Source organism: Rhinopithecus roxellana, chromosome 15 (assembly GCF_007565055.1).
Source record: "Rhinopithecus roxellana isolate Shanxi Qingling chromosome 15, ASM756505v1, whole genome shotgun sequence".
NCBI lineage: Eukaryota > Metazoa > Chordata > Mammalia > Primates > Cercopithecidae > Rhinopithecus > Rhinopithecus roxellana.
In genome coordinates, this window is record NC_044563.1 from 46,224,060 (window position 1) to 46,246,961 (window position 22,902).

A 22,902-nucleotide genomic window follows, 5' to 3' on the forward strand; every position below is an offset into this window, starting at 1 on the left:
GTTAAATGCAACCATTTAAAAATTATGCATAAACTGTGGGCCAGGGAGGCATGATGGCTCATGCCTGTAATCCCAGCCCTTTGGGAGGTTAAGGCAGAAGGATTGCTTGAGGTCACGAGTTCAAGACTAACTTGGGCAATGTAGGGAAACCCCATCTCTAATAAAAATAATTACGCATAAACTTACATAAATTATATTAAAAAGTAATAAAGACTCAACAGTCATCAATTCTTAATTATTTTTCGTTTTGATACCATCTCTGCTCTTGAGTTATTTACATTGATTGTATCTTTGCGGTAGATAAGCTACATAATGGTTTGCTGCTGTGCATCTGTTTCCCAGATCCGTGTTCAGAGACATCATGTTGGTAGCTTGAAATTGGCCATGGTGGGAATATTTAGACTTTGGAAATTGCAAATGCTGCAAATTTGAGTTTGATTTATTGTTTTGCTGATAAGAAAGTGATAAAGTAAATGTTAATAATTTAAGCACAAGTTAAAAGCATTTTGTGTCATTGCTGTTACTTTGAGATTAGTACAGAAATTGAGGAAATATTTGTCCACGATTCAAAAATTATTATCGATTCAGCAAACAAATAACATAATTGATAGAGTGAGGTTTTCACAAAAACTATCTTTGTTGTTTTATTTTCATTTTATTAATTAACATGGCAACATAAACCACATTTATGTTGGAACTATTCATTCATCAGTTACAACCCTAAGTTGGCTATGAATATAATAATTTGGTAAAAACCAATAAAAATATCATTGAGAATCAACTGACTAATGGAATTTACAATTAAAGATTGTATATCTTGTTATTATTTGTAGACTGGTTGCTATACATCCTTGTGTTAGTAAAATTATAACAAACTCATGCGCGTGTAGGTGCACATGTTTTCTTTTTTATCTGAACTAGTTTTTAAATATTTACCAGCACACCTCTGTGTGGAAACCTAGTGAAAAAAGTTGTTTTCAAGAGTGTAACAATATCAAATGATGCTTATGGGCCAAATGAGATGATTGATAATTGACCACTGCATTTAGTAATGATGGGATGATTGAGTGGAAAAGAAAACAATTGATAATGGAAAAATTTCCTTGAGTAAGCAAGAGAGGATAGATTCCAGTGCTCAAGTAGAGGAGTTGACGTTAGAAACACAAATTCTTTATTCATAGTAATAAGGGAAGGCAGACTCTGTGGGTACAGTTACAGGTAAGTCAGTAGATGTTATGTTAGGAGCTTGTGGAATCTGCCTTCTGATTTTCCATGTAATAGGAAGTAATACCATCAGCTGAGAATGGCCATGAGGAAGAAGAGTTGGAAGGTTCAAGAGAAAGGAGGAAATATAAAATATAAGCTATTGTTATTATAATTGGTATTTAGGCTTTTTTTTGAAAGTGGTAGATTGGAAGGGAAGGAAGGCTTTTAAAATTCAAAGACAATTATCACCTAAACACAAAGGTTGTATAACTCTAGTGACTTTTTCAAGGATGTTTTGTCTTGTGAAGGATGAAGACGTTATGCAAGAAGTCATAAAATAATAAGATATGGATTAAGACTGCCAACAAATTCATATAGGAAAAATGGTTTAGAAGAAGAGGAGATAGTGATTAATTTTAACCATCAGAGATGGCTTTATGGAAGAGAGAACATTTGAGTTAGATCTAATTGAAGAGAAAGTAGGTGTTCAGTTGACTTACTTGATTATTTTCTGTGTGCTAGGGATTGTGCATATATTGTCTCATTTAATCGTAATACCTGTGAGGAAACTGAAGCTCAGAGAGGTTAAGGAACTTGTTAAAGGTCACACACAGCTAGTAAGTAACAGCTGGATCATACCCAGATTTACCTGACAAGAACCCCTTTTCAAGATAGCACACTGATTCTAGGGGGTATATACAGTGGTATAGGGGAAGATATACCAGCACAGGGAACAGTAGGAGAAAAGGAAAGTACAGAGGTGAGAAAAAGTAGAGAGAGAGAGAGAGAGAAAGAGAGAGGTGGGATAGAGAGAAAGTATGCACATGTGTGCGTGTGTGTATGTATGTGGGTGTCTGTGCATACATGTGTATAGAGAAAAATGGAAGGGAAAAGTGAGTAATCCAGTATGACTTAGGCACTGTATGCGTGTTTGGAGAGTGTGGACTATATATGGGAAATAAGGCTGAAAATATTTGATCATGGGAGGGAGGCCTCAAAGTTCATGTTAAGGAAGTTGGATATTATTTTGCAGGAAGTCATTAATTTTAAGATAAGTGTCTCTGACAAGAGAGAATTATATCTAACTTGAACATTGTGGCCAGGAGTGAATTCTTTGTTTTGTTTTACAGTTAGAGGTTCTTTTGGAAGACAGAACTATAGAAATAAAACTGGATTGTTGAAATTGGCCATTGAGTATAATTATTAATTTCATATGGTAGTTTATAGAAATTATGATTTATTAAGTTATTTCATGTCATTAAGTTAGGAACACAATTATAGAATAGTTTAATGTTAGCTTTCTATTTTTCTAAGACCATAAGACATAATAATAATATCATGCTTTTCAGATACTGACCGAGCTTTATCATTACTGGAAGAATACTGCAAAAAATTAAGGAGACCAGAGGAGCAGCTGTTGAAAAATGCAGTTAAAAAGGTGATGGGTATCTTTAAGAGCAGCTTATTCCAAGCTTTGCTAGGTATGTATTATGATAATTATTAATCATTTTAATCGTCAGAATTGGGCTTGATAGTTTGAATAATGTGATCAAGGAACCTGATGTTAACCAAGTTTCAAACTGGGATAATTTTCTTTAATACAGGAATGGAAGAATTGTTTTATTTTTTTTTGCTGTTTTCCTTTTTCTTATATAAGGTTAACCTAGAAAGGAATTGTTTGAAAATATAAATAAAAAGAGGTTATTGAAAGATATAAACATTGAAAGAATGTTTTGTATGGGAAGAAAAATTTACACAGAAGAAAACCCTGAGTAGTTTGTTATAAAACATTGAGGACAAATATGCTAGAGAAGGAAGTTGTCTTCCTCCAGAGAAGGAATTGTGTAACATAACAATGATGGTTCACATTCTACTCAGAATCAAAGCTGTACTTTTACTCTCTTCTTAAAACAAAAATAAAAACATCTTTTCATCTTTCTTGCTTGTCTTAGGAAAGTTTATGATCCAGAATTGAAAAGTTTATTGATGAAAATCTCAATGCTTTGGAATTCTTACCAATTTGTCATGAAGCTTACCATATAATGTTTAATCTTATGTTTATTCTCCTATTTGTTAAAGATTGTAAAGAACATTAAGGATATGGTTTATTTATATATGTTTTTATACATACATCTCTTATATTTATGGAAATAGCTTTTAATTCTTTTTTCATATTTTAGGAAGTAAAATAAAATTAGCAAAATATGTAAATAAACAAATACTTTCCCCCAAAAAACAACCAACTAACGAAACAATGAAAAACCCACTAAATTATATAATATGTTTTACTGGATTTAAATGAATAACTGATTTTAAATAATTTTAAAGAAATAACTGAGTCTGCTAGATATTTTCATTGCTTTTTCATGCTGGTTATTATTGATATAAAATCCCAAAATAGGAACTTAAAAGGCTTAATTATGAAAATACTTTGTTTTTCTTATAAATATATGTACTTTTTGATAAAAACTCCAACTTTATAGTTTGAATGTAATTTTAAAAGTTATTCAATTTTGAAAATTTGAAAATCAGTCTACTGAATAAAAATAGAAGTATAAAGCTTTATAGGATTATTTTGCCTGTGGATTAACTTTTAAAAACTATTTTATTGTGGCTAGCAAGAATTAATGACACAACTGTAATCATCTTAGCTGGTATTAAATAAAAACAATTCTAAATGGAGTCTTACAGAATTTGAATAAACCTTATATTCATTGAAGATAATATTTTTGAGAACATTTTTAAACATCAAATTTTCAACTAAATGAATAGTGTTATTTATTAATAGTTGATAATTAGTAAAAGGTCATTAACTAAGTGGCAGTCTATCTTAACAGATTTGTATGATGTGCTTACTTAAGACTGGCTAAGTCTTTTGAGAGTCTGAATTTTTGAGAACTTGATTTAGAAAGGGTATTGTTGGATACTTTAGATAACTCTACTATATTTTTAATACTATAATCATTTGATAATGTAACACCATTACCTAGGGAATACAAAGACAAATGAGTGACAAAGAATTGTATTTTGCCATTATTTTAAGTGAATGATAAATATCTTGGCTTAAAGCCAATAGTGTAGTTTGAATTTCTCTAGTAAAATTAGAGGCAACAATAATCTGTAAAAAGCTGTTATGTAAGTAATCCCAGTGCCCAGCTTTGAATGGATAGATTTACTTCAGCTGGTCTTTAGAAGTCATTTTAGGATAAACCAGAGTGCAAACAATAGAGCAACATTATACAGCAAAACATAATTTTCTATTGAATTAAATGTGGGCACCTATGTACTGATCAGTAATCTGTTATTATTGAATGTTTGAGTAGTCTCACTGTGCGTTTTCTTTAAGGACACAAAAGAAGAAAAGCCATGTAGACTTGACTTGTGCATCCTAGAGAAGATGTATATCTTTGTAAAGGATAGGTAGGGAGTCATTGAAATATAGGGCATTGTTATGGTCTATAATTTGCATTCTGTTTGAACCAACTCCGCCACCCCACCCTACCCTTTTTTTTTCCTGTTACAAGTAATGGAAGATAGTGGTTTCACCCATTGTTCTGGCCAATACATAGCCAACACATTGAAATAGTACCTTGTGTGACTCTCATTAGCTGTAGAAATAGAAGGGATAATAATGTAGAAAACACAAATGGATAATAAAATACTATTACTGCAGAACTTGCTGTAATATTTACGTGTGACAAGGAAACCAGTCCCTCTCTCTACAGATGAAAATCATCACTCTATTTTATTTTATTTTTTTAATTTATTTTTGAGATGGAGTCTCGCTCTGTCGCCCAGGCTGGAGTGCAGTGGCACGATCTCGGCTCACTGCAGCCTCTGCGTCCCGGGTTCAAGCAATTCTCCTTCCTCAGCCTCCCAAGTAGCTGGGACTACAGGTGCGTGCTGCACCTGGCTAATTTTTTTGTATTTTTAGAAGAGAGGGGATTTCACCATGCTGACCAGGATGGTCTTGATTTCCTGACCTCATGATCCACTCACTTGGGCCTCCCAAAGTGCTGGGATTACATGCATGAACCAAACGCGCCTGGCCTTTATTTTTCAATTCTTAGTAGAGATAGGGTCTCTCTATGTTTCCCAGGCTGGTCTTGAACTCGTGGGCTCAAGTGATCCTCCCATCTCAACCTCCCAAAGTATTTGGATTACAGGCTTGAGCCACTGCCCCCAGCTGAAAAGCATCACCATAAAATGAATAATGTCTTCCTTTTGTGGTCCTTCATCATATGCTTAAAAAAATACTAGCATGTTTTAGATGGTATATTCTTTGAGGAATTCTGTGTACATAACTGTCACTGGTATTACAGTGTGTAAAAGAATTTTATAAATGAGTTCTGTGATAACATAACTTTGATTATAAAAGTAACATTCATTAATTTTTGATATTTTAAAAAATAAAGTAAAATCATATAAAATTCAATGGTTAGATACATTGCTTTTATGGTAAGTAACAAGATACCTGATAAGCATGGAGAATGATGAACTCTTTGATCAACTTTCTTCCTCCTTTCTTCTAGAGTCCCTGTATTATTTGTTTTGATTTTTTATTTGCCAGTAACTGAGAGTGGAAAAAATCACTTTACGTTTTTGAAAGACAGTAGTTGGTGTTCATTAGTGTACCCATACCAAATGCAAAAGATAAAAAAAACCTGAAACAGCAATATGCTAGATGCTGCACGTTTAGATGCTAGGCTTAGAGTGACATCTTGTGGTAATACTAAGGAAACATTTATCCAAATGAATAAAGTTTTAAGATGATTATACCGTCAACACTTTCCAGAATTTGAAAATAAGGGAATTGGAATTCATAATATTTTATGATTAATTTATGTGTCTTTGTTTAGAATAGCTAAATAAGATAATAATAATCAGTGTTCATTAATGTACCAAAACAAAACAAACCTAAAATGGCAATATGCTAGAAGTGCTTGCACATTTAGATGGAACTGGAATTCCGTGATATTTTACAAATTAATTTAGAATATGTAAATTTCTTTTATTTAGAATATATAAAACATTAAGATTTTCAAGCCACTTTTATTAGGTTATTTATTCTTCAGTTCTTCAGTTAGATGATAAAGAAGCAAGATGAATTATTATTATTATTATTATTATTATTATTATTTTTTTTTTTGAGACAGAGTCTCACTCTGTCGCCCAGGCTGGAGTGCAGTGGTGCGATATTGGCCCACTGAAAATTCTGCCTCCTGGGTTCAAGCGATTTTCCTGCCTCAGCCTCCTGAGTAGCTGGGATTACAGGTGCACACCACCACTCCTGGCTACTTTTCTTATTTTTAGTAGAGATGGGGTGTCACCATGTTGGTCATGCTGGTCTCAAACTCCTGACTTCGTGATCTGCCTGCCTTGGCTTCCCAAAGTGCTGGGATTACAGACGTGCACCACCACGCCTGGCTTTGAATCATTTTTTAAAATTATTTTTGTAATTCTAAACTGACTTTTAATTTTTAAAGAACTATATTACCACCATACTTGTTTTTGAAGACTTTAAATAAATAATATTATGGGTTAGTTAAGTTTTAGATATGTAACACAAATGTTCTTTGTAACTTATTGAAAATTATGTGTTATTCTTTAGTCTTATAAAGTATGGAAATAACTATAGATATATTTCACAGATTTCAACCCTTCTAAAATCATATTAGGCTTGTTTATCTAACTTACTGCCTTATATTTCTTCCCATTGTGTGAGGGGGAATTTTTGGGAGAGGAATTAGAGGGAAATTAGAGGAGAACAAGCCGTAAATGATACTTTTAAAAAACTCTACCAGTGGCAAAATCTTAGAAAAGGGCTTATCTTATTTTATGGAGGCTGTTAAACCTTACATGTTAGACTTTGTGCTAGAATAGAGTACATTTCATTTCCATAAATCTTAACAGAGAACCTTGTGGATTTTTGAGATTACTAGCAATAGGGGTGATACAGCAGATGTATTACATACTGGGATTTATAATCTCTTTGTTGAAGCCTTCTAACACATTCCTACTTGCTGGCAGCTGTAACTAACCCTTTCATTGTGTCTCATAGCATTTTGTTCATATTACTAAAAAGCATTTACCACATTGCCTTATGGTAAATTGAATATACTTCTGCCCCTTGCTATACATTCATAATGTGGACCTTTAATAATTATAATAAACTTTTAATAAATTTTTATTCATTTATCAACACTTCTTTTAAAAATGCCAGTTATGTGTTGGACATTGTGCTATGCAATAGGGATACAACAGTAAGTTATAGAGGACAGTCCATACCCTCATGGACAAGTAGGGGAAAAGAGAAATTAAACACAGAATTAATTATTATTCAATTATAATGATGGTAAGGTTTATAAAAGAAATATGTATAAGAATTTGAGTAAAAAAAAAAACCCTACATATTTTCCTAATAGTAATTCTAATGTAATAATTTTATTTCAAAATAACATCTCTTTGAAAATATCATGGCTGTTTTGTTCTTAATTATTAATCATAATGTATATTTTTTGCCATCTGATCATAAGGAAGCGAAGGATTATTTAAATAGCAAGTGTGAAGGCCCTTACAGTTGTTGTGTGGATTTGGAGCAACTTGGCTGTATTTATTATTCTTTTAGTTTATTTATATCTTTTTTTGTTAACCCATTTAAAGATTAATGGTGGAACAACTGGGCTGTAATCTTCAAAAACAGAGGTTCTCAAGATGTGGTTCTTGGACCGCAGCACTAGTTGCCTGTGAACTTGGTTAGAATTGCAAATTCTTGGTTCTCACCCTAGACCTACTGACTGAATAAGAAACTCTGGAAGTAGGGCTCAGCAAATGGTACTTTACTAATCCTTCCAGGTGATTCTGAGGCATGTTAAAATTTGAGAACATATGTTCTAAATGGTTAGGTATTTGGCCATTCAAGGAAAGCAATATGTTAACAGTGTGTGAATATTATTACTAAACTTGGGAGAATATGACAGTGGCATTTTTTTCCTTCTTGTGTTTTATAGGATTTGATTTAATCTTTAACAACTATAATGAGCCATTATCATTCTGGGACATATCTTGAGTACTTTGTAATCCATAAACTCACAATTATCATTATGGCGTCCAATTTTCTTTTTAAAAATACGGTAGCATATCTTTTTATTTTTAATTTTCTCTTTATTCTCTCTCTTTCTCTCTTCCTTTTCTTTCTTTTCTCTTTCTTTCTTTCTCTCCTTCCTTTTCTTTCTTTTCTCTTTCTTTGTCTCTTTCTCTTTCTTTTCTTTCTTTCTTTCTCTCTTTCTCTTTCTTTCTTTTTCTTTCTTTCTTTCTCCCTCCCTCCCTCACTTCCTCCCTCACTTCCTCTCTCTTCCTCTCTCTCTTTCTCTCTCTCCCTCTCTCTCTCCTTCCTTCCTTCCTTCCTTCCTTCCTTCCTTCCTTCCTTCCTTCCTTCCTTCCTTCCTTCCTTCCTTCCTTCCTTCCTTCTTTTCTTTCTTTTCTTTCTTTCTTTCGACAGTCTTGTCTGTTGCCCAGCCTGGGGTGCAGTGGTGCATTCTCAGCTCACTGCAACCTCCGCTTTCTGGGCTCAAGCAATCCTCCCACCTCAGCCTCCCTGGTACCTGGGACTATTGATGTGCACAATCATGCCTGGCTAATTTTTGTATTTTTTTGTGGAAAGGAGACTTCACCATGTTGCCCAGGCTGGTGTTGAACTCCTGGGCTCAAGTGATCCTCCCACCTTGGCATTCCAAAGTGCTGGGGTTACAGGCATGAGGCACCACACCCGGCCTTACAATAGAATATCTAAAACATTTAAGAGATTTTTTTTTCTCTTTGGATAATTAATGATAGTTTCTATTTATGTTACAAGATAGTTTCTACTTATGTTACAATAATTATTCTATGGATAGAATTCTATGTTACAATAAGTATCTCTATGGATAAAGCTACATTGATATGTTGTTACTGGCTCAAGTGAGAGAGGCATTTACTAGGTAATACTTGCTGGCACTCACAACCTCAAAGCATGTGCTTCAGGTGAAACAAACAAATTACATATTATGAATCTTTAAATGAAGTCTTGACTGTTCAAAACAGTGAATGTGAAATTCTTAGTTGCTAAGGTCTATTATGTTTCTACTTATTTTTTTTTACAATACTTATTTAAATAAAAAGAGTACAAGTGTTTTAGTTAATACAGTTGAGTAATAATAGTTATCAAAGTATTTATGAAGTGTTTACCTATTTACATAGACTTATGCAGATGGATGCTATTAAGACCAAATGCCTACACTTAGGGAGCTTAAGGTCAATTAAGAAAGTAATATTTATGTACATGAAAAAAAGTACAACACATCATATAGTGGAGGACTAAATTTTGGGGGCTAGTCCAAAGTGGTGTAGGAGAAGCATGGGCTTACTGTACATTGGTGTTGCTAGGGAAGGTTTTATATAAAATATAAACTTCAGCTGAGCCTTGTCACTAATAGGATTTGCATTAGAAAAGAGAGTAGAGAAGGATGTTTTCACCATTCATTCACACATTCATTCATTCACAAGATATTTATTGAACACTTTGCCAAACACTATGATAGACACTGGGAAGACAAGCATTAAACAAAATTTCATAGATAGTTTATATACAAAGAAGAAGTAGAGTTTCTAGCTCTGTTGCCTAGGCTGGAGTGCAGTGACTTGATCTTTGGCTCACTGCAACCTCCACCTCCCATTCAAGCGATTCTTCTGCCTCTGCCTCCTGAGTAACTGGGACTCCAGGCATGTGCCACCACGCCTAGCTAATTTTTGTATATTTTTTAGTAGAGATGGGGTTTCACCATGTTGACCAGGCTGATCTTGAACTCCTGAGCTTGTGATTCACCCACCTCAGCCCCCCAAAGCGCTGGGATTACAGGCGTGAGTGACCGCGCCTGGCCGACAGCTTTCTTAAGGAAGTGACATTTTGAAGTGTTGGAAATTATACACATAGATATGTGTTCAAAGGAGAGTGAGGAAATGGATCTGCCTGGAACAGGGATTCAAAATGTCCTTGATATTTATGCTTTTAAAATGTCTTCTAAAGAGTTGTATAGGGCATCCTGTTAGACACAAGTCTCTTCCAAAGACTTGAAAAACATGAGTGGTGAGCATAAAATGTGGTTCAAACAATTGTTATAATTCCCTTTGTTAAACTGCCATATACTGAGTGTGATTAATTGTGTGTTTCATGTCAGGCAGGATCAAGTATTTCTTAAGTTAGATGCTTTGGGTTGGATGCCATCAAGAGGGTTGGATATTATTCTGGACTCTGACTCTGGACTTTTATATTTACTGTAAGATTTATGTCACCAGATGGCACCATTTAACTAAATTTATGTGCTTTAGATGAGTATAAGGCTGGTTGTTTCTAAATGAAGGATGCTATTATTTGTGCTGTAGCTAATACAGGAAAGAAATCATTTATTTTGAGGGCATATGAGACTTCCCTATATAGTGAGATAGTGAAACGGCAAAGCTTTTGTTGGGAGCGTGAAACGATCTCGTGATTTCTGTTAAGTACATAATAAATGAAAATGTGGTGATGATCACTGTAACTAATATGTGGTAGCTGACAAAAAAGCAATAGGCTTTCTCATCTAGATTTTCCTATAGCAAAAAAACTAGTATTATTATTGTTATAGCCTTGAATTTAACTTTTTGTTGTTGAACTACTTTCAGAGAATTTTTATATATATATATGAATATAAAAAAATTCTAAAAGATTATTTTAGGAATAAGCTTTTTCAAGATGTCTTGAAATAGCATAGTAATATCTAAAAAAAATTGTCAATATAGATATGTTTTATGGAACTGTGGAACTAATAAAGTTAACAGAATGTGTTATAGACATTATTTCTTAGTATAAACATCCATCCCAAGGAAATGCGTATTTATTACTTGGTCAAAAACTTCTTAATATTTTCTACCTTTAAGCAGAATTAATCACGTCCTCTCTTATGTTTCTATGGTGTTTGTTTATATTTCTGACACACCACTTATTATATTGTACTATTGTTTATTGATTACATGTTGGTCTCCCTCAGCAGACTGTGAGCTTCTTGAATGCAGGGACCAGTCCTAATTCAGCCAAATCTGGTATGGGATGAACAGTTCTTCATTAAATTTCTTTCATTTGAAAAAATACATTTGATCTCCCACTATCAAAGAGACACCACATTAGGCTCTGGGGTTTTAGTGGTGAGAGAGATGTATACCTTATTTTCATGTAGCTCATTGTCTACTACATTAAGCAAATAAGATATTAAATAAGTATAATTGTGATGAGTCCTTTGAAATAAATGGTTATTTGGATTAAACAGATAAAATCATAAGAAGTTTCTTGAGCTGGTCAAATTCATATTATTATACTATATTAAAAAATGTTTAGATACTATGCAAAAGTAATTGTGATTTTTATAGTAATTTTGACTGGGAACAAACTCTCTTGAGCAGAATGTGGGGGCAAGCTGCAGAAAGGAGAGGAGGAATCATGGAGGACCATGTGGGCAGATGAGGAGGGATGTGACCTGAAAGCCCTGCTTGCTTTCTCAGCTGGGAGACTTATAACCTGGGGCTAGGTCTGAGTCCCCTGTGCAGGCTGCTTGGAGACAAACTCAGTGGTGTTAGATGGGAGTGAGATCAGCCTCACCAACTGGGTGAGAGCTGGGTGGGGCCTATGGCTACTGGCTTTCCCCCACTTTCCTGGTGACAGAGGCAGCCATAATCCCTTTTGGAATTTAACCCCATTGGCCCAAAAACCACCCCTCCCACCCCCCCACAGTGGCTGCAGCAAGCCCCACCCAAGGAGAGTCTGAGCTCAGATCTGCCTAACCCTGCCCTGACTTGATAGTATTTCTCTATAGCCAGTAGTGGATCACGAAAGACATAAACTCTTGGGAGCTTTATGACCCTGCCCATTACTTGAGAAACCTGAATACTTATCTTGGTCAACCTAGGGCAAGCTTGTATCCCCCCTCTTCTATCACAGCTGATGCTTTCTTGAAAGCACCACCTTCTGGCTGTAGTCTGACCAACTCAGGACATTGCAGCAACTCAATGACGGAATAACCCTGCCCCAAGGAAGAGGAAAACAACAGATAATTCCATGTACCCTGCAACATCCTGGCTAACCAGTGGTCCTGAACCTGTCCACATGACAACTTCACTGCTAGCATAACCAGCATTTGAGAAAGCCAGCACACTAAACATATCTACAATCAAGGACTCTTACAGAGTCTATTTCACTCCCCTGCCACCTCCAACAGAGCAGGCGCTGGTATCCATGGCTGGGAGACCTGAAGATGGATCGTATCACAGGACTTTTTGCAGACATTTCCCAGCACCAGCTCGGAGCCTTGTAGCCCCATTGGGTGGCTAGACTCAGAAGAGCAATAACAGTCATTGCAGTCTGGCTCACAGGAAGCCTCATCCCTAGGGGAAGGGGGAGTGTACCACATCAAGGGACCACCCCATGGGGCAAAAGAATCTAAATAGCAGCGCTTGAGTTCCAGATTTTTCTGCTGAAATAGTCTACCCAAATGAGAAGGAATCAGAAAATATGACAAGATGAGGATTTACAACAACCCTAACAGACCACTCTAGCTCCTCAGCAATGGATTCAAATCAATAATTAAAAAAAAAATCTCTGAATTGCCAGATAAAGAATTTAGAAGGTTGATAATTAAGCTACTCAAGGAGATACCAGAGAAAGGGGAAAACCAACTTAAATAAATTTAAAAAACAATACAGGATATGGATGAAAAATACTCCAGAGAAATAGATATCATAAAGAAAAAACAATCACAACTTCTGGAAGTGAAAGACATGCTTAGAGAAATACAAAATGCACCAGAAAGTTTCAACAATAATATTGAACGAGTAGGAAAAAGAATGTCAGAGCTTGAAGACAAGGCTTTCGAAGTAACCTAATCCAACAAAGACAAAGAACAAAAATATGAACAAAGCCTCCAAGAAATTTGTGATTATATTCACCAAACCTAAGAATAATTGATATTCCTGAGAAAGACGAAAAATCTAAAAGTTTGGAAAGCGTAATCGAGGAAACCTTACCTGGCCTCACCAGAGATTTAAACATCCATATTCAAGAAGCTCAAAAAACACCTGGTAAATTCATCACAAAAAGATCATCACCCAGTCACATAGTCATCAGGTTATATAAAGTTAAGAACAAAGGAAAAAATTTCAAGAGCTGTGAGGCGAAAGCATCAGGTAACCTATAAAGGAAAACCTATCAGATTAATAGCAGGTTTCTCAGCAGAAACCCTATAAGCCAGAAGAGATTGGGGTCCTATCCTTAGCCTCCTCAAACACAGTAAATTTCAGCCAAGAATTTTCTATCCAGCAAAACTGAGCTTTATAAATGAAGGAGAGATAAGGTCATTTTTCAGACAAATTGTTGAGAGAATTCATCACTACCAAGTCAGCACCACAAGAAATGCTAAAAGGAGATCTAAATCCTGAAACAAAACCTTGAAATACACCAAAATAGAACCTCCTTAAAGCATAAATCTTACAGGGCCTATTAAACACTAACACAAAGAAAAACCCCAAGATGTTCAGGCAACAACTAGCATGATGAATAAAACAGTACCTCACATCTCAGTACTAATGTTGAATGTAAATGACCTAAATGCTCCACTTAAAAAGTACAGAATGGCAGAATGGATAAAAATCTACCCACCAAGTATCTGCTCTCTTCAAGAGACTCACCTAATGCATAAGAACTCACTTAAGGTAATGGCATGGAAAAAGATACCCTATGAAAATGGAAACCAAAAGTGAGCAGGAGTAGCTATTCTGATATCAGACAAAACAGACTTTAAAACAACAACAGTTGAAAAAGACCAAGACATTATGTAATGATAAAAAGATCCATCCAACAAGAAAATATCATAATCCTAAATATATATGCACCTAACACTGGAGCTCCCATATTTATAAAACAATTATTACTAGACCTAAGAAATGAGATAGATGGCAACACAATAATAGTGGGGGACTTTAATACTCCACCGACAACACTAGAGAAGTCATCAAGACAGAAAGTCAACAAGGAAATAATGGACTTAAACTATACCCAGAACAAATGAACTTAACAAATATTTACAGAACATTCTACCCCAAAACCACAGAATATACATTCTACTCATCAGCACATGGAACATTCTGCAAGATAGACCATAGGATAGGCCACAAAACAAGTATCAATATTAATTTAAGAAAATCAAAATTTTATCAAGTACCCTCTCAGACCACACTGAAATAAAACAGGAAATTAACTCCAAAAGGAACCCTCAAAACTATACAAATACATGGAAATTTAAGAATCTGCTCCTGAATAATCTTTGGGTCAACAATGAAATCAAGATGGAAATTAAAAAATTCTTTGAACTGAACAATAGTAGTGATACAGCTTATCAAAACCTCTGGGACACAGCAAAAGTAGTGCTAAGAGGAAAGTTCATAGCATTAAATGCTTACATCAAAAAGTCTGAAAAAGCATAAATAGGCAATCTAAGGTCACACCTGAAGGAACTAGAGAAACAAAGAAAAACCAACCCAAACCTAACAGAAAAAAGAAGTAACAAAGATCAGAGCAGAACTAAATGAAATCAAAACAAAAAAATACAAAAGATAAATGAAACAAAAAGCTGGTTATTTGAAAGATAAATAAAATTGATAGACTGTGAGACTAACCAAGAAAAGAGAGAAGATCTAAATGAACTCAATTATAAATGAAATGGGAGCTATTACAACTGATACCACAGAAACACAAAAGGTCATTCAAGACTATTATGAACACCATTTTGTGGACAAACTAGAAAATGTAGAGGAGATGGATAAATGCCAAGAAATATACAACCCTTCTAGATTAAATCAGGAATAAATAGAAACTCTGAACAGACCAATAACAAGTAGCGAGATTGAAAGGGTAATTAAAAAGTTACCAACAAAAAAAGTCCAGAACCAAATGGACTCACAGCTGAATTCTATCAGACATTCAAAGAATTGGTACCAGTCCTATTGACACTATTCCAAAAGATAGAGAAAGAGGGAATCCTCCTAAATCATTCTGTGAAGCCAGTATCACCCTAATACCAAACCCAGAAAGTACATAACAACAACAAAAAAATTCCGACCAATATCCCTGATGAAAATAGATGCAAAAATCCTCAACAAAATACTAGCTAACAATATCCAAGAGCATATCAAATGGATCATACACCATAATCAAGTGGTTTTCATACCAGGGATACAGGGATGGTTTAATATCCGAAAGTCAATAAATATGATACAGGCTGGGTGTGGTGGCTCACGCCTGTAATCCCAGCACTTTGAGAGGCTGAGATGGGTAGATCATGAGGTCAAGAGTTCAAGACCAGCCTGATCAACATGGCGAAACCCTGTTGCTACAAAAAACATATACAAAAGATTAGCCAGGCATGGTGGTACACACCTGTAGTCCCAGCTACTCCAGAGGCTGAGGCAGGAGAATAGCTTGAACCTGGGAGGCGGAGGTTGCAGTGAGCCAAGATTATGCCACTGCACTCCAGCCTGGGAGACAGGCTGGACTCTGTCTTAGGACTCTGTCAAGACTCTGTCTTAGGAAAAAACAACAACAACAACAACTGTGATATATCACATAAACAGAATTAGAAACAAAAATCACATGATCATCTCAACAGATGGAGAAAAAGCATTTGACAAAATCCAGCACTCCTTTATGATTAAAACTCTCAGCAAAATCAGCACAGAAGGGACATACCTTAAGGTAATAAAAACTATGTATGACAAATCAACAGCAAACATTATACTGAATGAAGGAAAGTTGAAAACCCTCCCCTTGAGAACTAAAACAAGACAAGGATGCCCATTTCCACCACTTCTAGTCAACATAGTATTGGAAGTCCTACTCAGAGCAATCAGACAAGAGAAAAAAGAAAGGACATCCGAATTGGAATTTAAGTTAGGTAGGCCTTATGTAGACCAATGGAACAGAATAGAGAACCCAGAAATAAAGCCAAATACTTACAGTCAACTGATCTTCGACAAAGCAAACAACAACATAAAGTGGGGAAAGGACACCCTATTCAACAAATGATTCTGGGATAATTGGCAAGCCACATGCAGGAGAATGAAACTGGATCCTCATCTCTCATTGTATATAAAAATCAACTCAAGATGGATCAAAGACTTCAATCTAATACCTGAAACCATAAAAATTCTAGAAGATGACATTGGAAAAACCCTTCTAGACATTGGCTTAGGCAAAGACCTCATGACCAAGAACCCAAAAGCAAATACAACAAAAACAAAGAAAAATAGATGGAACTTAATTAAACTAAAAAGCTTCTGTACAGCAAAATAAATAATCAGCAGGGTAAACAGACAACCCACAGAATGGGAGAAAATCTTTGCAATCTATACACTCGACAAAAGACTAATATCCAGAATCTACAAGGAATGCAAACAAATCAGCAAGAAGAAAACAAGTAATCCCATCAAAAGGTGGGCTAAGGATATGAATAGATAATTCTCAAAAGAAGATATAGAAGAGACCAACAAACATATGAAAAAATGCTCAACATCAGTAATGATCAGGGAAATGCAAATCAAAACCACAATGAGATAGCACTTTACTACTGCAAGAATGGCCATATTTAAAAAATAACAGATGTTGGCATGGATATGTGAAAAGGTAACAGTTTTACACTGCTGGTGGGGATATAGACTAGTACAATCATTATGGAAAATAGTATGAAGATTCCTTAAAGAACTAAAAGTAGAACTACCATTTGATCCAGCAATCCCACTACTGGTTATCTACCCAGAGGAAAAGATGTCATTATATGAAAAAGACACTTGCACATGCATGTCTATAGCAGCACAATTTATTTATTTATTTATTTTTTCCATTATTTCTTTATTTTATTTTATTTTTTAATATACTTTAAGTTCTAGGGTACATGTGCATAACGTGCAGGTTTGTTACATATGTATACTTATGCCATGTTGGTGTGCTGCACCCATCAACTCGTCAGCACCCATCAATTCATCATTTATATCATGTATAACTCCCCAATGCAATCCCTCCCTCCTCTCCCCTCCCCCCTCCCCATGATAGGCCCCAGTGCGTGATGTTCCCCTTCCCGAGTCCAAGTGATCTCATTGTTCAGTTCCCACCTATGAGTGAGAACATGCGGTGTTTGGTTTTCTCTTCTTGTGATAGTTTGCTAAGAATGATGGTTTCCAGCTGCATCCATGTCCCTACAAAGGACGCAAACTCATCCTTTTTGATGGCTGCATAGTATTCCATGGTGTATATGTGCCACATTTTCTTAATCCAGTCTGTCACAGATGGACATTTGGGTTGATTCCAAGTCTTTGCTATTGTGAATAGTGCCGCAATAAACATACGTGTACATGTGTCTTTGTAGTAGAATAATTTATAATCCTTTGGGTATATACCCAGTAGTGGGATGGCTGGGTCATATGGTACATCTAGTTCTAGATCCTTGAGAAATTGCCATACTGTTTTCCATAATGGTTGAACTAGTTTACAATCCCACCAACAGTGTAAAAGTGTTCCTATTTCTCCACATCCTCTCCAACACCTGTTGTTTCCTGACTTCTTAATGATTGCCATTCTAACTGGTGTGAGATGGTATCTCATTGTGGTTTTGATTTGCATTTCTCTGATGGCGAGTGATGATGAGCATTTTTTCATGTGTCTGTTGGCTGTATGAATATCTTCTTTTGAGAAATGTCTGTTCATATCCTTTCCCCACTTTTTGATGGGGTTGTTTGTTTTTTTCTCCTATATTTGTTTGAGTTCTTTGTAGATTCTGGATATTAGCCCTTTGTCAGATGAGTAGGTTGCAAAAATTTTCTCCCATTCTGTAGGTTGCCTGTTCACTCTGATGGTAGTTTCTTTTGCTGTGCAAAAGCTCTTTAGTTTAATTAGATCCCATTTGTCAATTTTTGCTTTAGCAGCACAATTTATAATTGCAAAACTGTGAACCAGCCTAAATGCCCATCAACCAACGAGTGGATAAAGAAAATGTGATATATATATATATATATATGTGTGTATGTGTGTGTGTATCATTTTATATATCTATATCATTTTATATAGGTATCATTTTTTATATATATGCACACACACACATACACACACACACATACATACCCCCCCACCATGGAATACTACAAAGCCATAAAAGGAATGAAATCATGGCATTCACAGTAACCTGGATGGGGTTGGAGTCATTATTCTAAGTGAAGTAACTCAGGAATGGAAAACCAAACATTGTATGCAGAGTCATCAAGAGGGCAAGGGGTGAGGGATAAAAGACTACACATTGGGTACAGTGTACCCAAGTACACTGCTTAGGTGATGGGTGCACCAAAATCTTAGAAATCACCACTAAATTACTTTTCCATTTAGTAAATCCCACCTGTTTCCCCAAAACTATTGAAAGAAAAATAAAAATAAAAATTAGAAAAAAAAAATAAACTGGATTAGATGGTTACTTTTCCCAATTAACCAGGGGTTGAGAGATTGTGAAGCATCTAGAAAAATCATAAACACATTAAAAAACACATTTTATTTGCAGGTATGTGGTGTGACATAACTTATATTTGTGACCCCACTTTACTGAGGCATGTAGATCTCAGTGCTGGTTTTCACCTTTATACTCCTTTCCAGTTTGGTATTGAGTGTTGATTAAAAGGACCAACCAAAAGAAAGAGCGTGGAAGAAAAAGTATCCCATGAGTATCTCGTAGGAAAGGCTTCTCCTTTATGCTGTTAGTTCCGGCTCCTAGCAAAAGATAGAAGAGGTAGAGAATGAGGAGCATTCATCTACAAGCATCAGTCCTAAGAGTTTCTTAAGGAAACATTTCACTTTTACATCAGAAAGTGTTCTCTGCTCAGAAACCACAGAACTTCTTAGACTGTGTTAGGAATTCCAAACATTTCAATAATAATCTACAGACATACCATATAGAATATATTTCAGGCCAGGCATGGTGGTTCACACCTCTAATCTCAGCACTTTGAGAGGCTGAGGTGGGAGGATCACTTGAGGCCAGGAGTTTAAGACCAGCGTGGGTAACATTGTGACACCCTGTCTCAACAACAACAACAACAACAACAACAACAACAACAACAAGCTGGTCATGGTGGTGCACGTGTGTTGTTCTAACTTCTTGGGAGGCTGAGGTGGGAGGATTCCTTAAGCCTGGGAGGTTGAGGCTGCAGCAAGCTCTGATCACACCACTGCTCTCCAGCCTGAGCAACAGAGTGAGACCCTGTTTAAAAACAAATAAAACAAAACATATATATATACACACACACACACATACACACACACACATATACACACACATACACACACACACACACACACACACACACATATATATATATATATATATATATATGTTCCCTGGTTTCTAGTTCTTTATTCCCCAGGTTCTAGCTGATATTCAGTTTCTAGTTTGCTGTCAAAACAATAAGCCTTCACAAAATCATAAGGTTAGAACTCTCTTTGCAGGAATATGTATTTGCAAATCGAATCATCAAATGTACCTAGAGCCAGCAAACTCCAGAGTATGCCAGTCCTTACAAAATGCCTTAATCATGAGTCCCTAAAAGTTTAAAACTCACAGAAACAAATTATACTGCATATTAAATGCTTTCAGCAAAGCCCTGAGTTTTGAAAAAAAGTTATTCAAAAATAATTTCCAAAATAAGCCTTGTGCTTCAGAAATAGTTGCTGCACGAGTTCTTTTTTTGTAGAAATGGGATTTCGCCATGTTGCCCAGACTGGCCTCGAACTCCTGACCTCAAGCGATCCACCTGCCTCAGCCTCCCAAAGTACTGGGATTACAGGAATAAGGCACCGTGCCTGGCCTGGACACTAATATTCTACATGATTTTGTACTCTCAAATTTGTATTATCATCATTATTTTGTCTTTGTGGATAATGTAGTTTTTAGATCTGTTCCTTGATCACCTATCCAGTAATAATTTCTTCCTCCACAGCATCTTAGCCGCCCACTCTTATGTTTTATGCTATATCTTAATATTATTAATAGGCTCTTACATCTCACTTTTAAACATCCCACTCTCTGACCACCACTTATCACCTCCTCTTATGGACCCAGTTCATTTCTATACTTCCCATATCAGTAATTGTTTGATTCCACAACTACTACTAAATCATTGACTCTACACATTTTCATGCTTGTTAGCTACTGTAAGTCTTCATGTCGTACCTCACCAAACTTAGAATACACGGTTCATTACTGTGATTACTCAATTTGCATGCATCCTCAATTTCTTTGTTTTTCTCTTCATTGGGGAGGCAAAAATCAGCCTCTGGATCAACCTGTTCTGTCTCCTCCATGTGTACATCAAGGCAGACAAATATAGCTGAAGAAATACTGTTAACTGTTTTCACTTTAAATTTATGACCAAACACCTATTATACTTCCTCAGACAGTCCACTTTCTTGTTCTCCCAGGGAACATTTTCAAACCTTCTTTCTCCTCAAATGCAATATACCTCACCTTCTTCAACATTAGCTGCTGACCTTTCTTCTTATTTTATTGAGACAATGAAAACAAACAAAAGAGAACTTTCTTATCTTCTCACCACTTAATCTACCAACTTACCTATATCTGCATCCAAATATTCTGCTTTCCCTTTTATTAAAGTGAACAAACTCTATCCTCTTATCTGTCAAATCCTCCACTTGGTTAGAGTATCAGTCATAGTCCTAGCAGGTAAGAGAAGGCCTTCTCTTTATTTATTTATTTATTCTGAGACAGAGTCTCACTCTGTCACGAGGCTGGAGTTCAGTGGCAGCATCTCAGCTCACTGCAATCTCCACCTCCCAGGTTCAAGCAATTCTCCTGCCTCAGCCTCCTGAGGAGCTAGGACTATAGGTGCATGCTACCACGCCCAGCTACTTTTTTTTTTTTTTGTATTTTAGTAGAGATGGGGTTTCACCATGTTGCTCAGGCTGGTCTTGAACTCCTGATCTCAGGCAATCCACCCGTCTCTGGCCTCCCAAAGTGCTAGGATTACAGGCGTGAGCCACTGTGCCCAGCCAGAGAAGGCCTTCTCAGAGAGATTTAAGTGAAAGATCTGTTACAAAGGTATGAGCAGAGTTAAGAGGGCCAAGGAGGGATGGAAGCACTGGGGAACTAGGAACAACGAGACTGCTTAAGGAGCATGGAGAATGAGGTGTTACTGTAACACAGTATGGTATTGAAGGGGCTGCCTGACAGAAGCTATGGCTTTAAGAAGAGGAACACAGCCACTGCTAAATTAGGGCCCAGTAGGAAGAGAGCTGGGGGAATGAACATCCCAACCCTGATTTCTTCTCTTCCCTGATTTCCTGCTGGTGCCTCCCATTAGTGGACCCCAATTGGAAGCTAGAGGATAAGGGAGCTAGATGATACAGTCTGTTGAGGTCAGCCTCCTGGGGCACAGAACAGGATGGATAACGGAAGAAACATAATCTGTGAGGACAAATGGAGAAGATCCATGGCAGGTTATGTCCCGACTTCTCCTCATTTACTCAAGGAATATTATTCTTCCTCTATTTGAAATCAATTTTTATTTTCCTATTTAATTATTTCATTAGCACACAAACATCTTCTGTTAAACAGTTTGGTGTAAGGGTTAAGAGCATGGATTCTGGAGCCAGATTGCCTGGGTTTATGTTCTGGGTTTGTGTTCTAGCTCCTCTGCCACTTGCAAGTTGTATGATTTTAGGAAAGTTTTATAGCCATTCTGTGCCCCAGTTTCGCTTTCTGTAAAATGGGGATGATAATAAAAGTATTCACCTCATATGATTGCTGTCAGGAAAAATAAATTAATATGTGTATTGCATATCTCACAGTGCCTAGCACATAGTAAATGCGCAATAAGTGTTTGCTACTATTGTCATCTTTAAAATCCATTCCCTTCATCTGTCATCTCCCTTTACCTTGTCTTCTGTTGTCCTCTGACTTCTGTTTGAGTTTGGCCAATGGAAGGTACTAGTGGGTGATTAGTGAGTGGGAGGAAAGAGACGTTGGGATCTTTCTTCTCCTGGGTGCTTTCTGGGCCATGATTTAGCAGTGAATACATTCTTCTACATAAAGCCACAGTTCTTGTCATGTGGCCGTGTATTAGTCCGTTTTTACACTGCTGATAAAGACATACCTGAGACCGGGAAGAAAAAAAGATTTAATGGACCTACACTGCCATGTGGCTGGGGAGTCTCACAATTATGGCGGAAGGCAAGGAGGAGCAAGTCACATCCTACGTGGATGGTGGCAGGCAAAGAGAGAGAGCTTGTGCAGGGGAACTCCTCTTTATAAAACCATCAGATCTTGTGAGACTTATTTACTATCATGAGAACAGCATGAGAAAGACCCAACCCCATGATTCAATTACCTCCCATTGGGTCCCTCCCACAACATGTGGGAATTGTGGGAGTTGCAATTCAAGATGAGATTTGGGTGGGGACACAGCCAAACCATATCAGGCTTCTCTCCCATTTCTGTGAACCCCTTCACAGCAAAATGTATACAAAATTCTTTATGGCTGGGCACAGTGGCTCATGCCTGTAATCCCAGCACTTTGGGAGGCTGAGGT

General features: G+C 36.4%; 1 protein-coding gene across 2 annotated transcripts in view; it reads left to right on the forward strand.

Annotated features, from left to right (window-relative positions):
• Positions 1–22,902, forward strand: part of DLG2 (discs large MAGUK scaffold protein 2) — a 2,272,173-nt gene that overhangs the window by 32,806 nt on the left and 2,216,465 nt on the right. For both annotated transcript variants that reach the window (XM_030918836.1, XM_030918835.1), the window contains exon 3: positions 2,556–2,687. In XM_030918836.1, the coding sequence (XP_030774696.1) occupies positions 2,556–2,687 (132 nt within the window). The remainder of the gene's footprint in view (positions 1–2,555; positions 2,688–22,902) is intronic.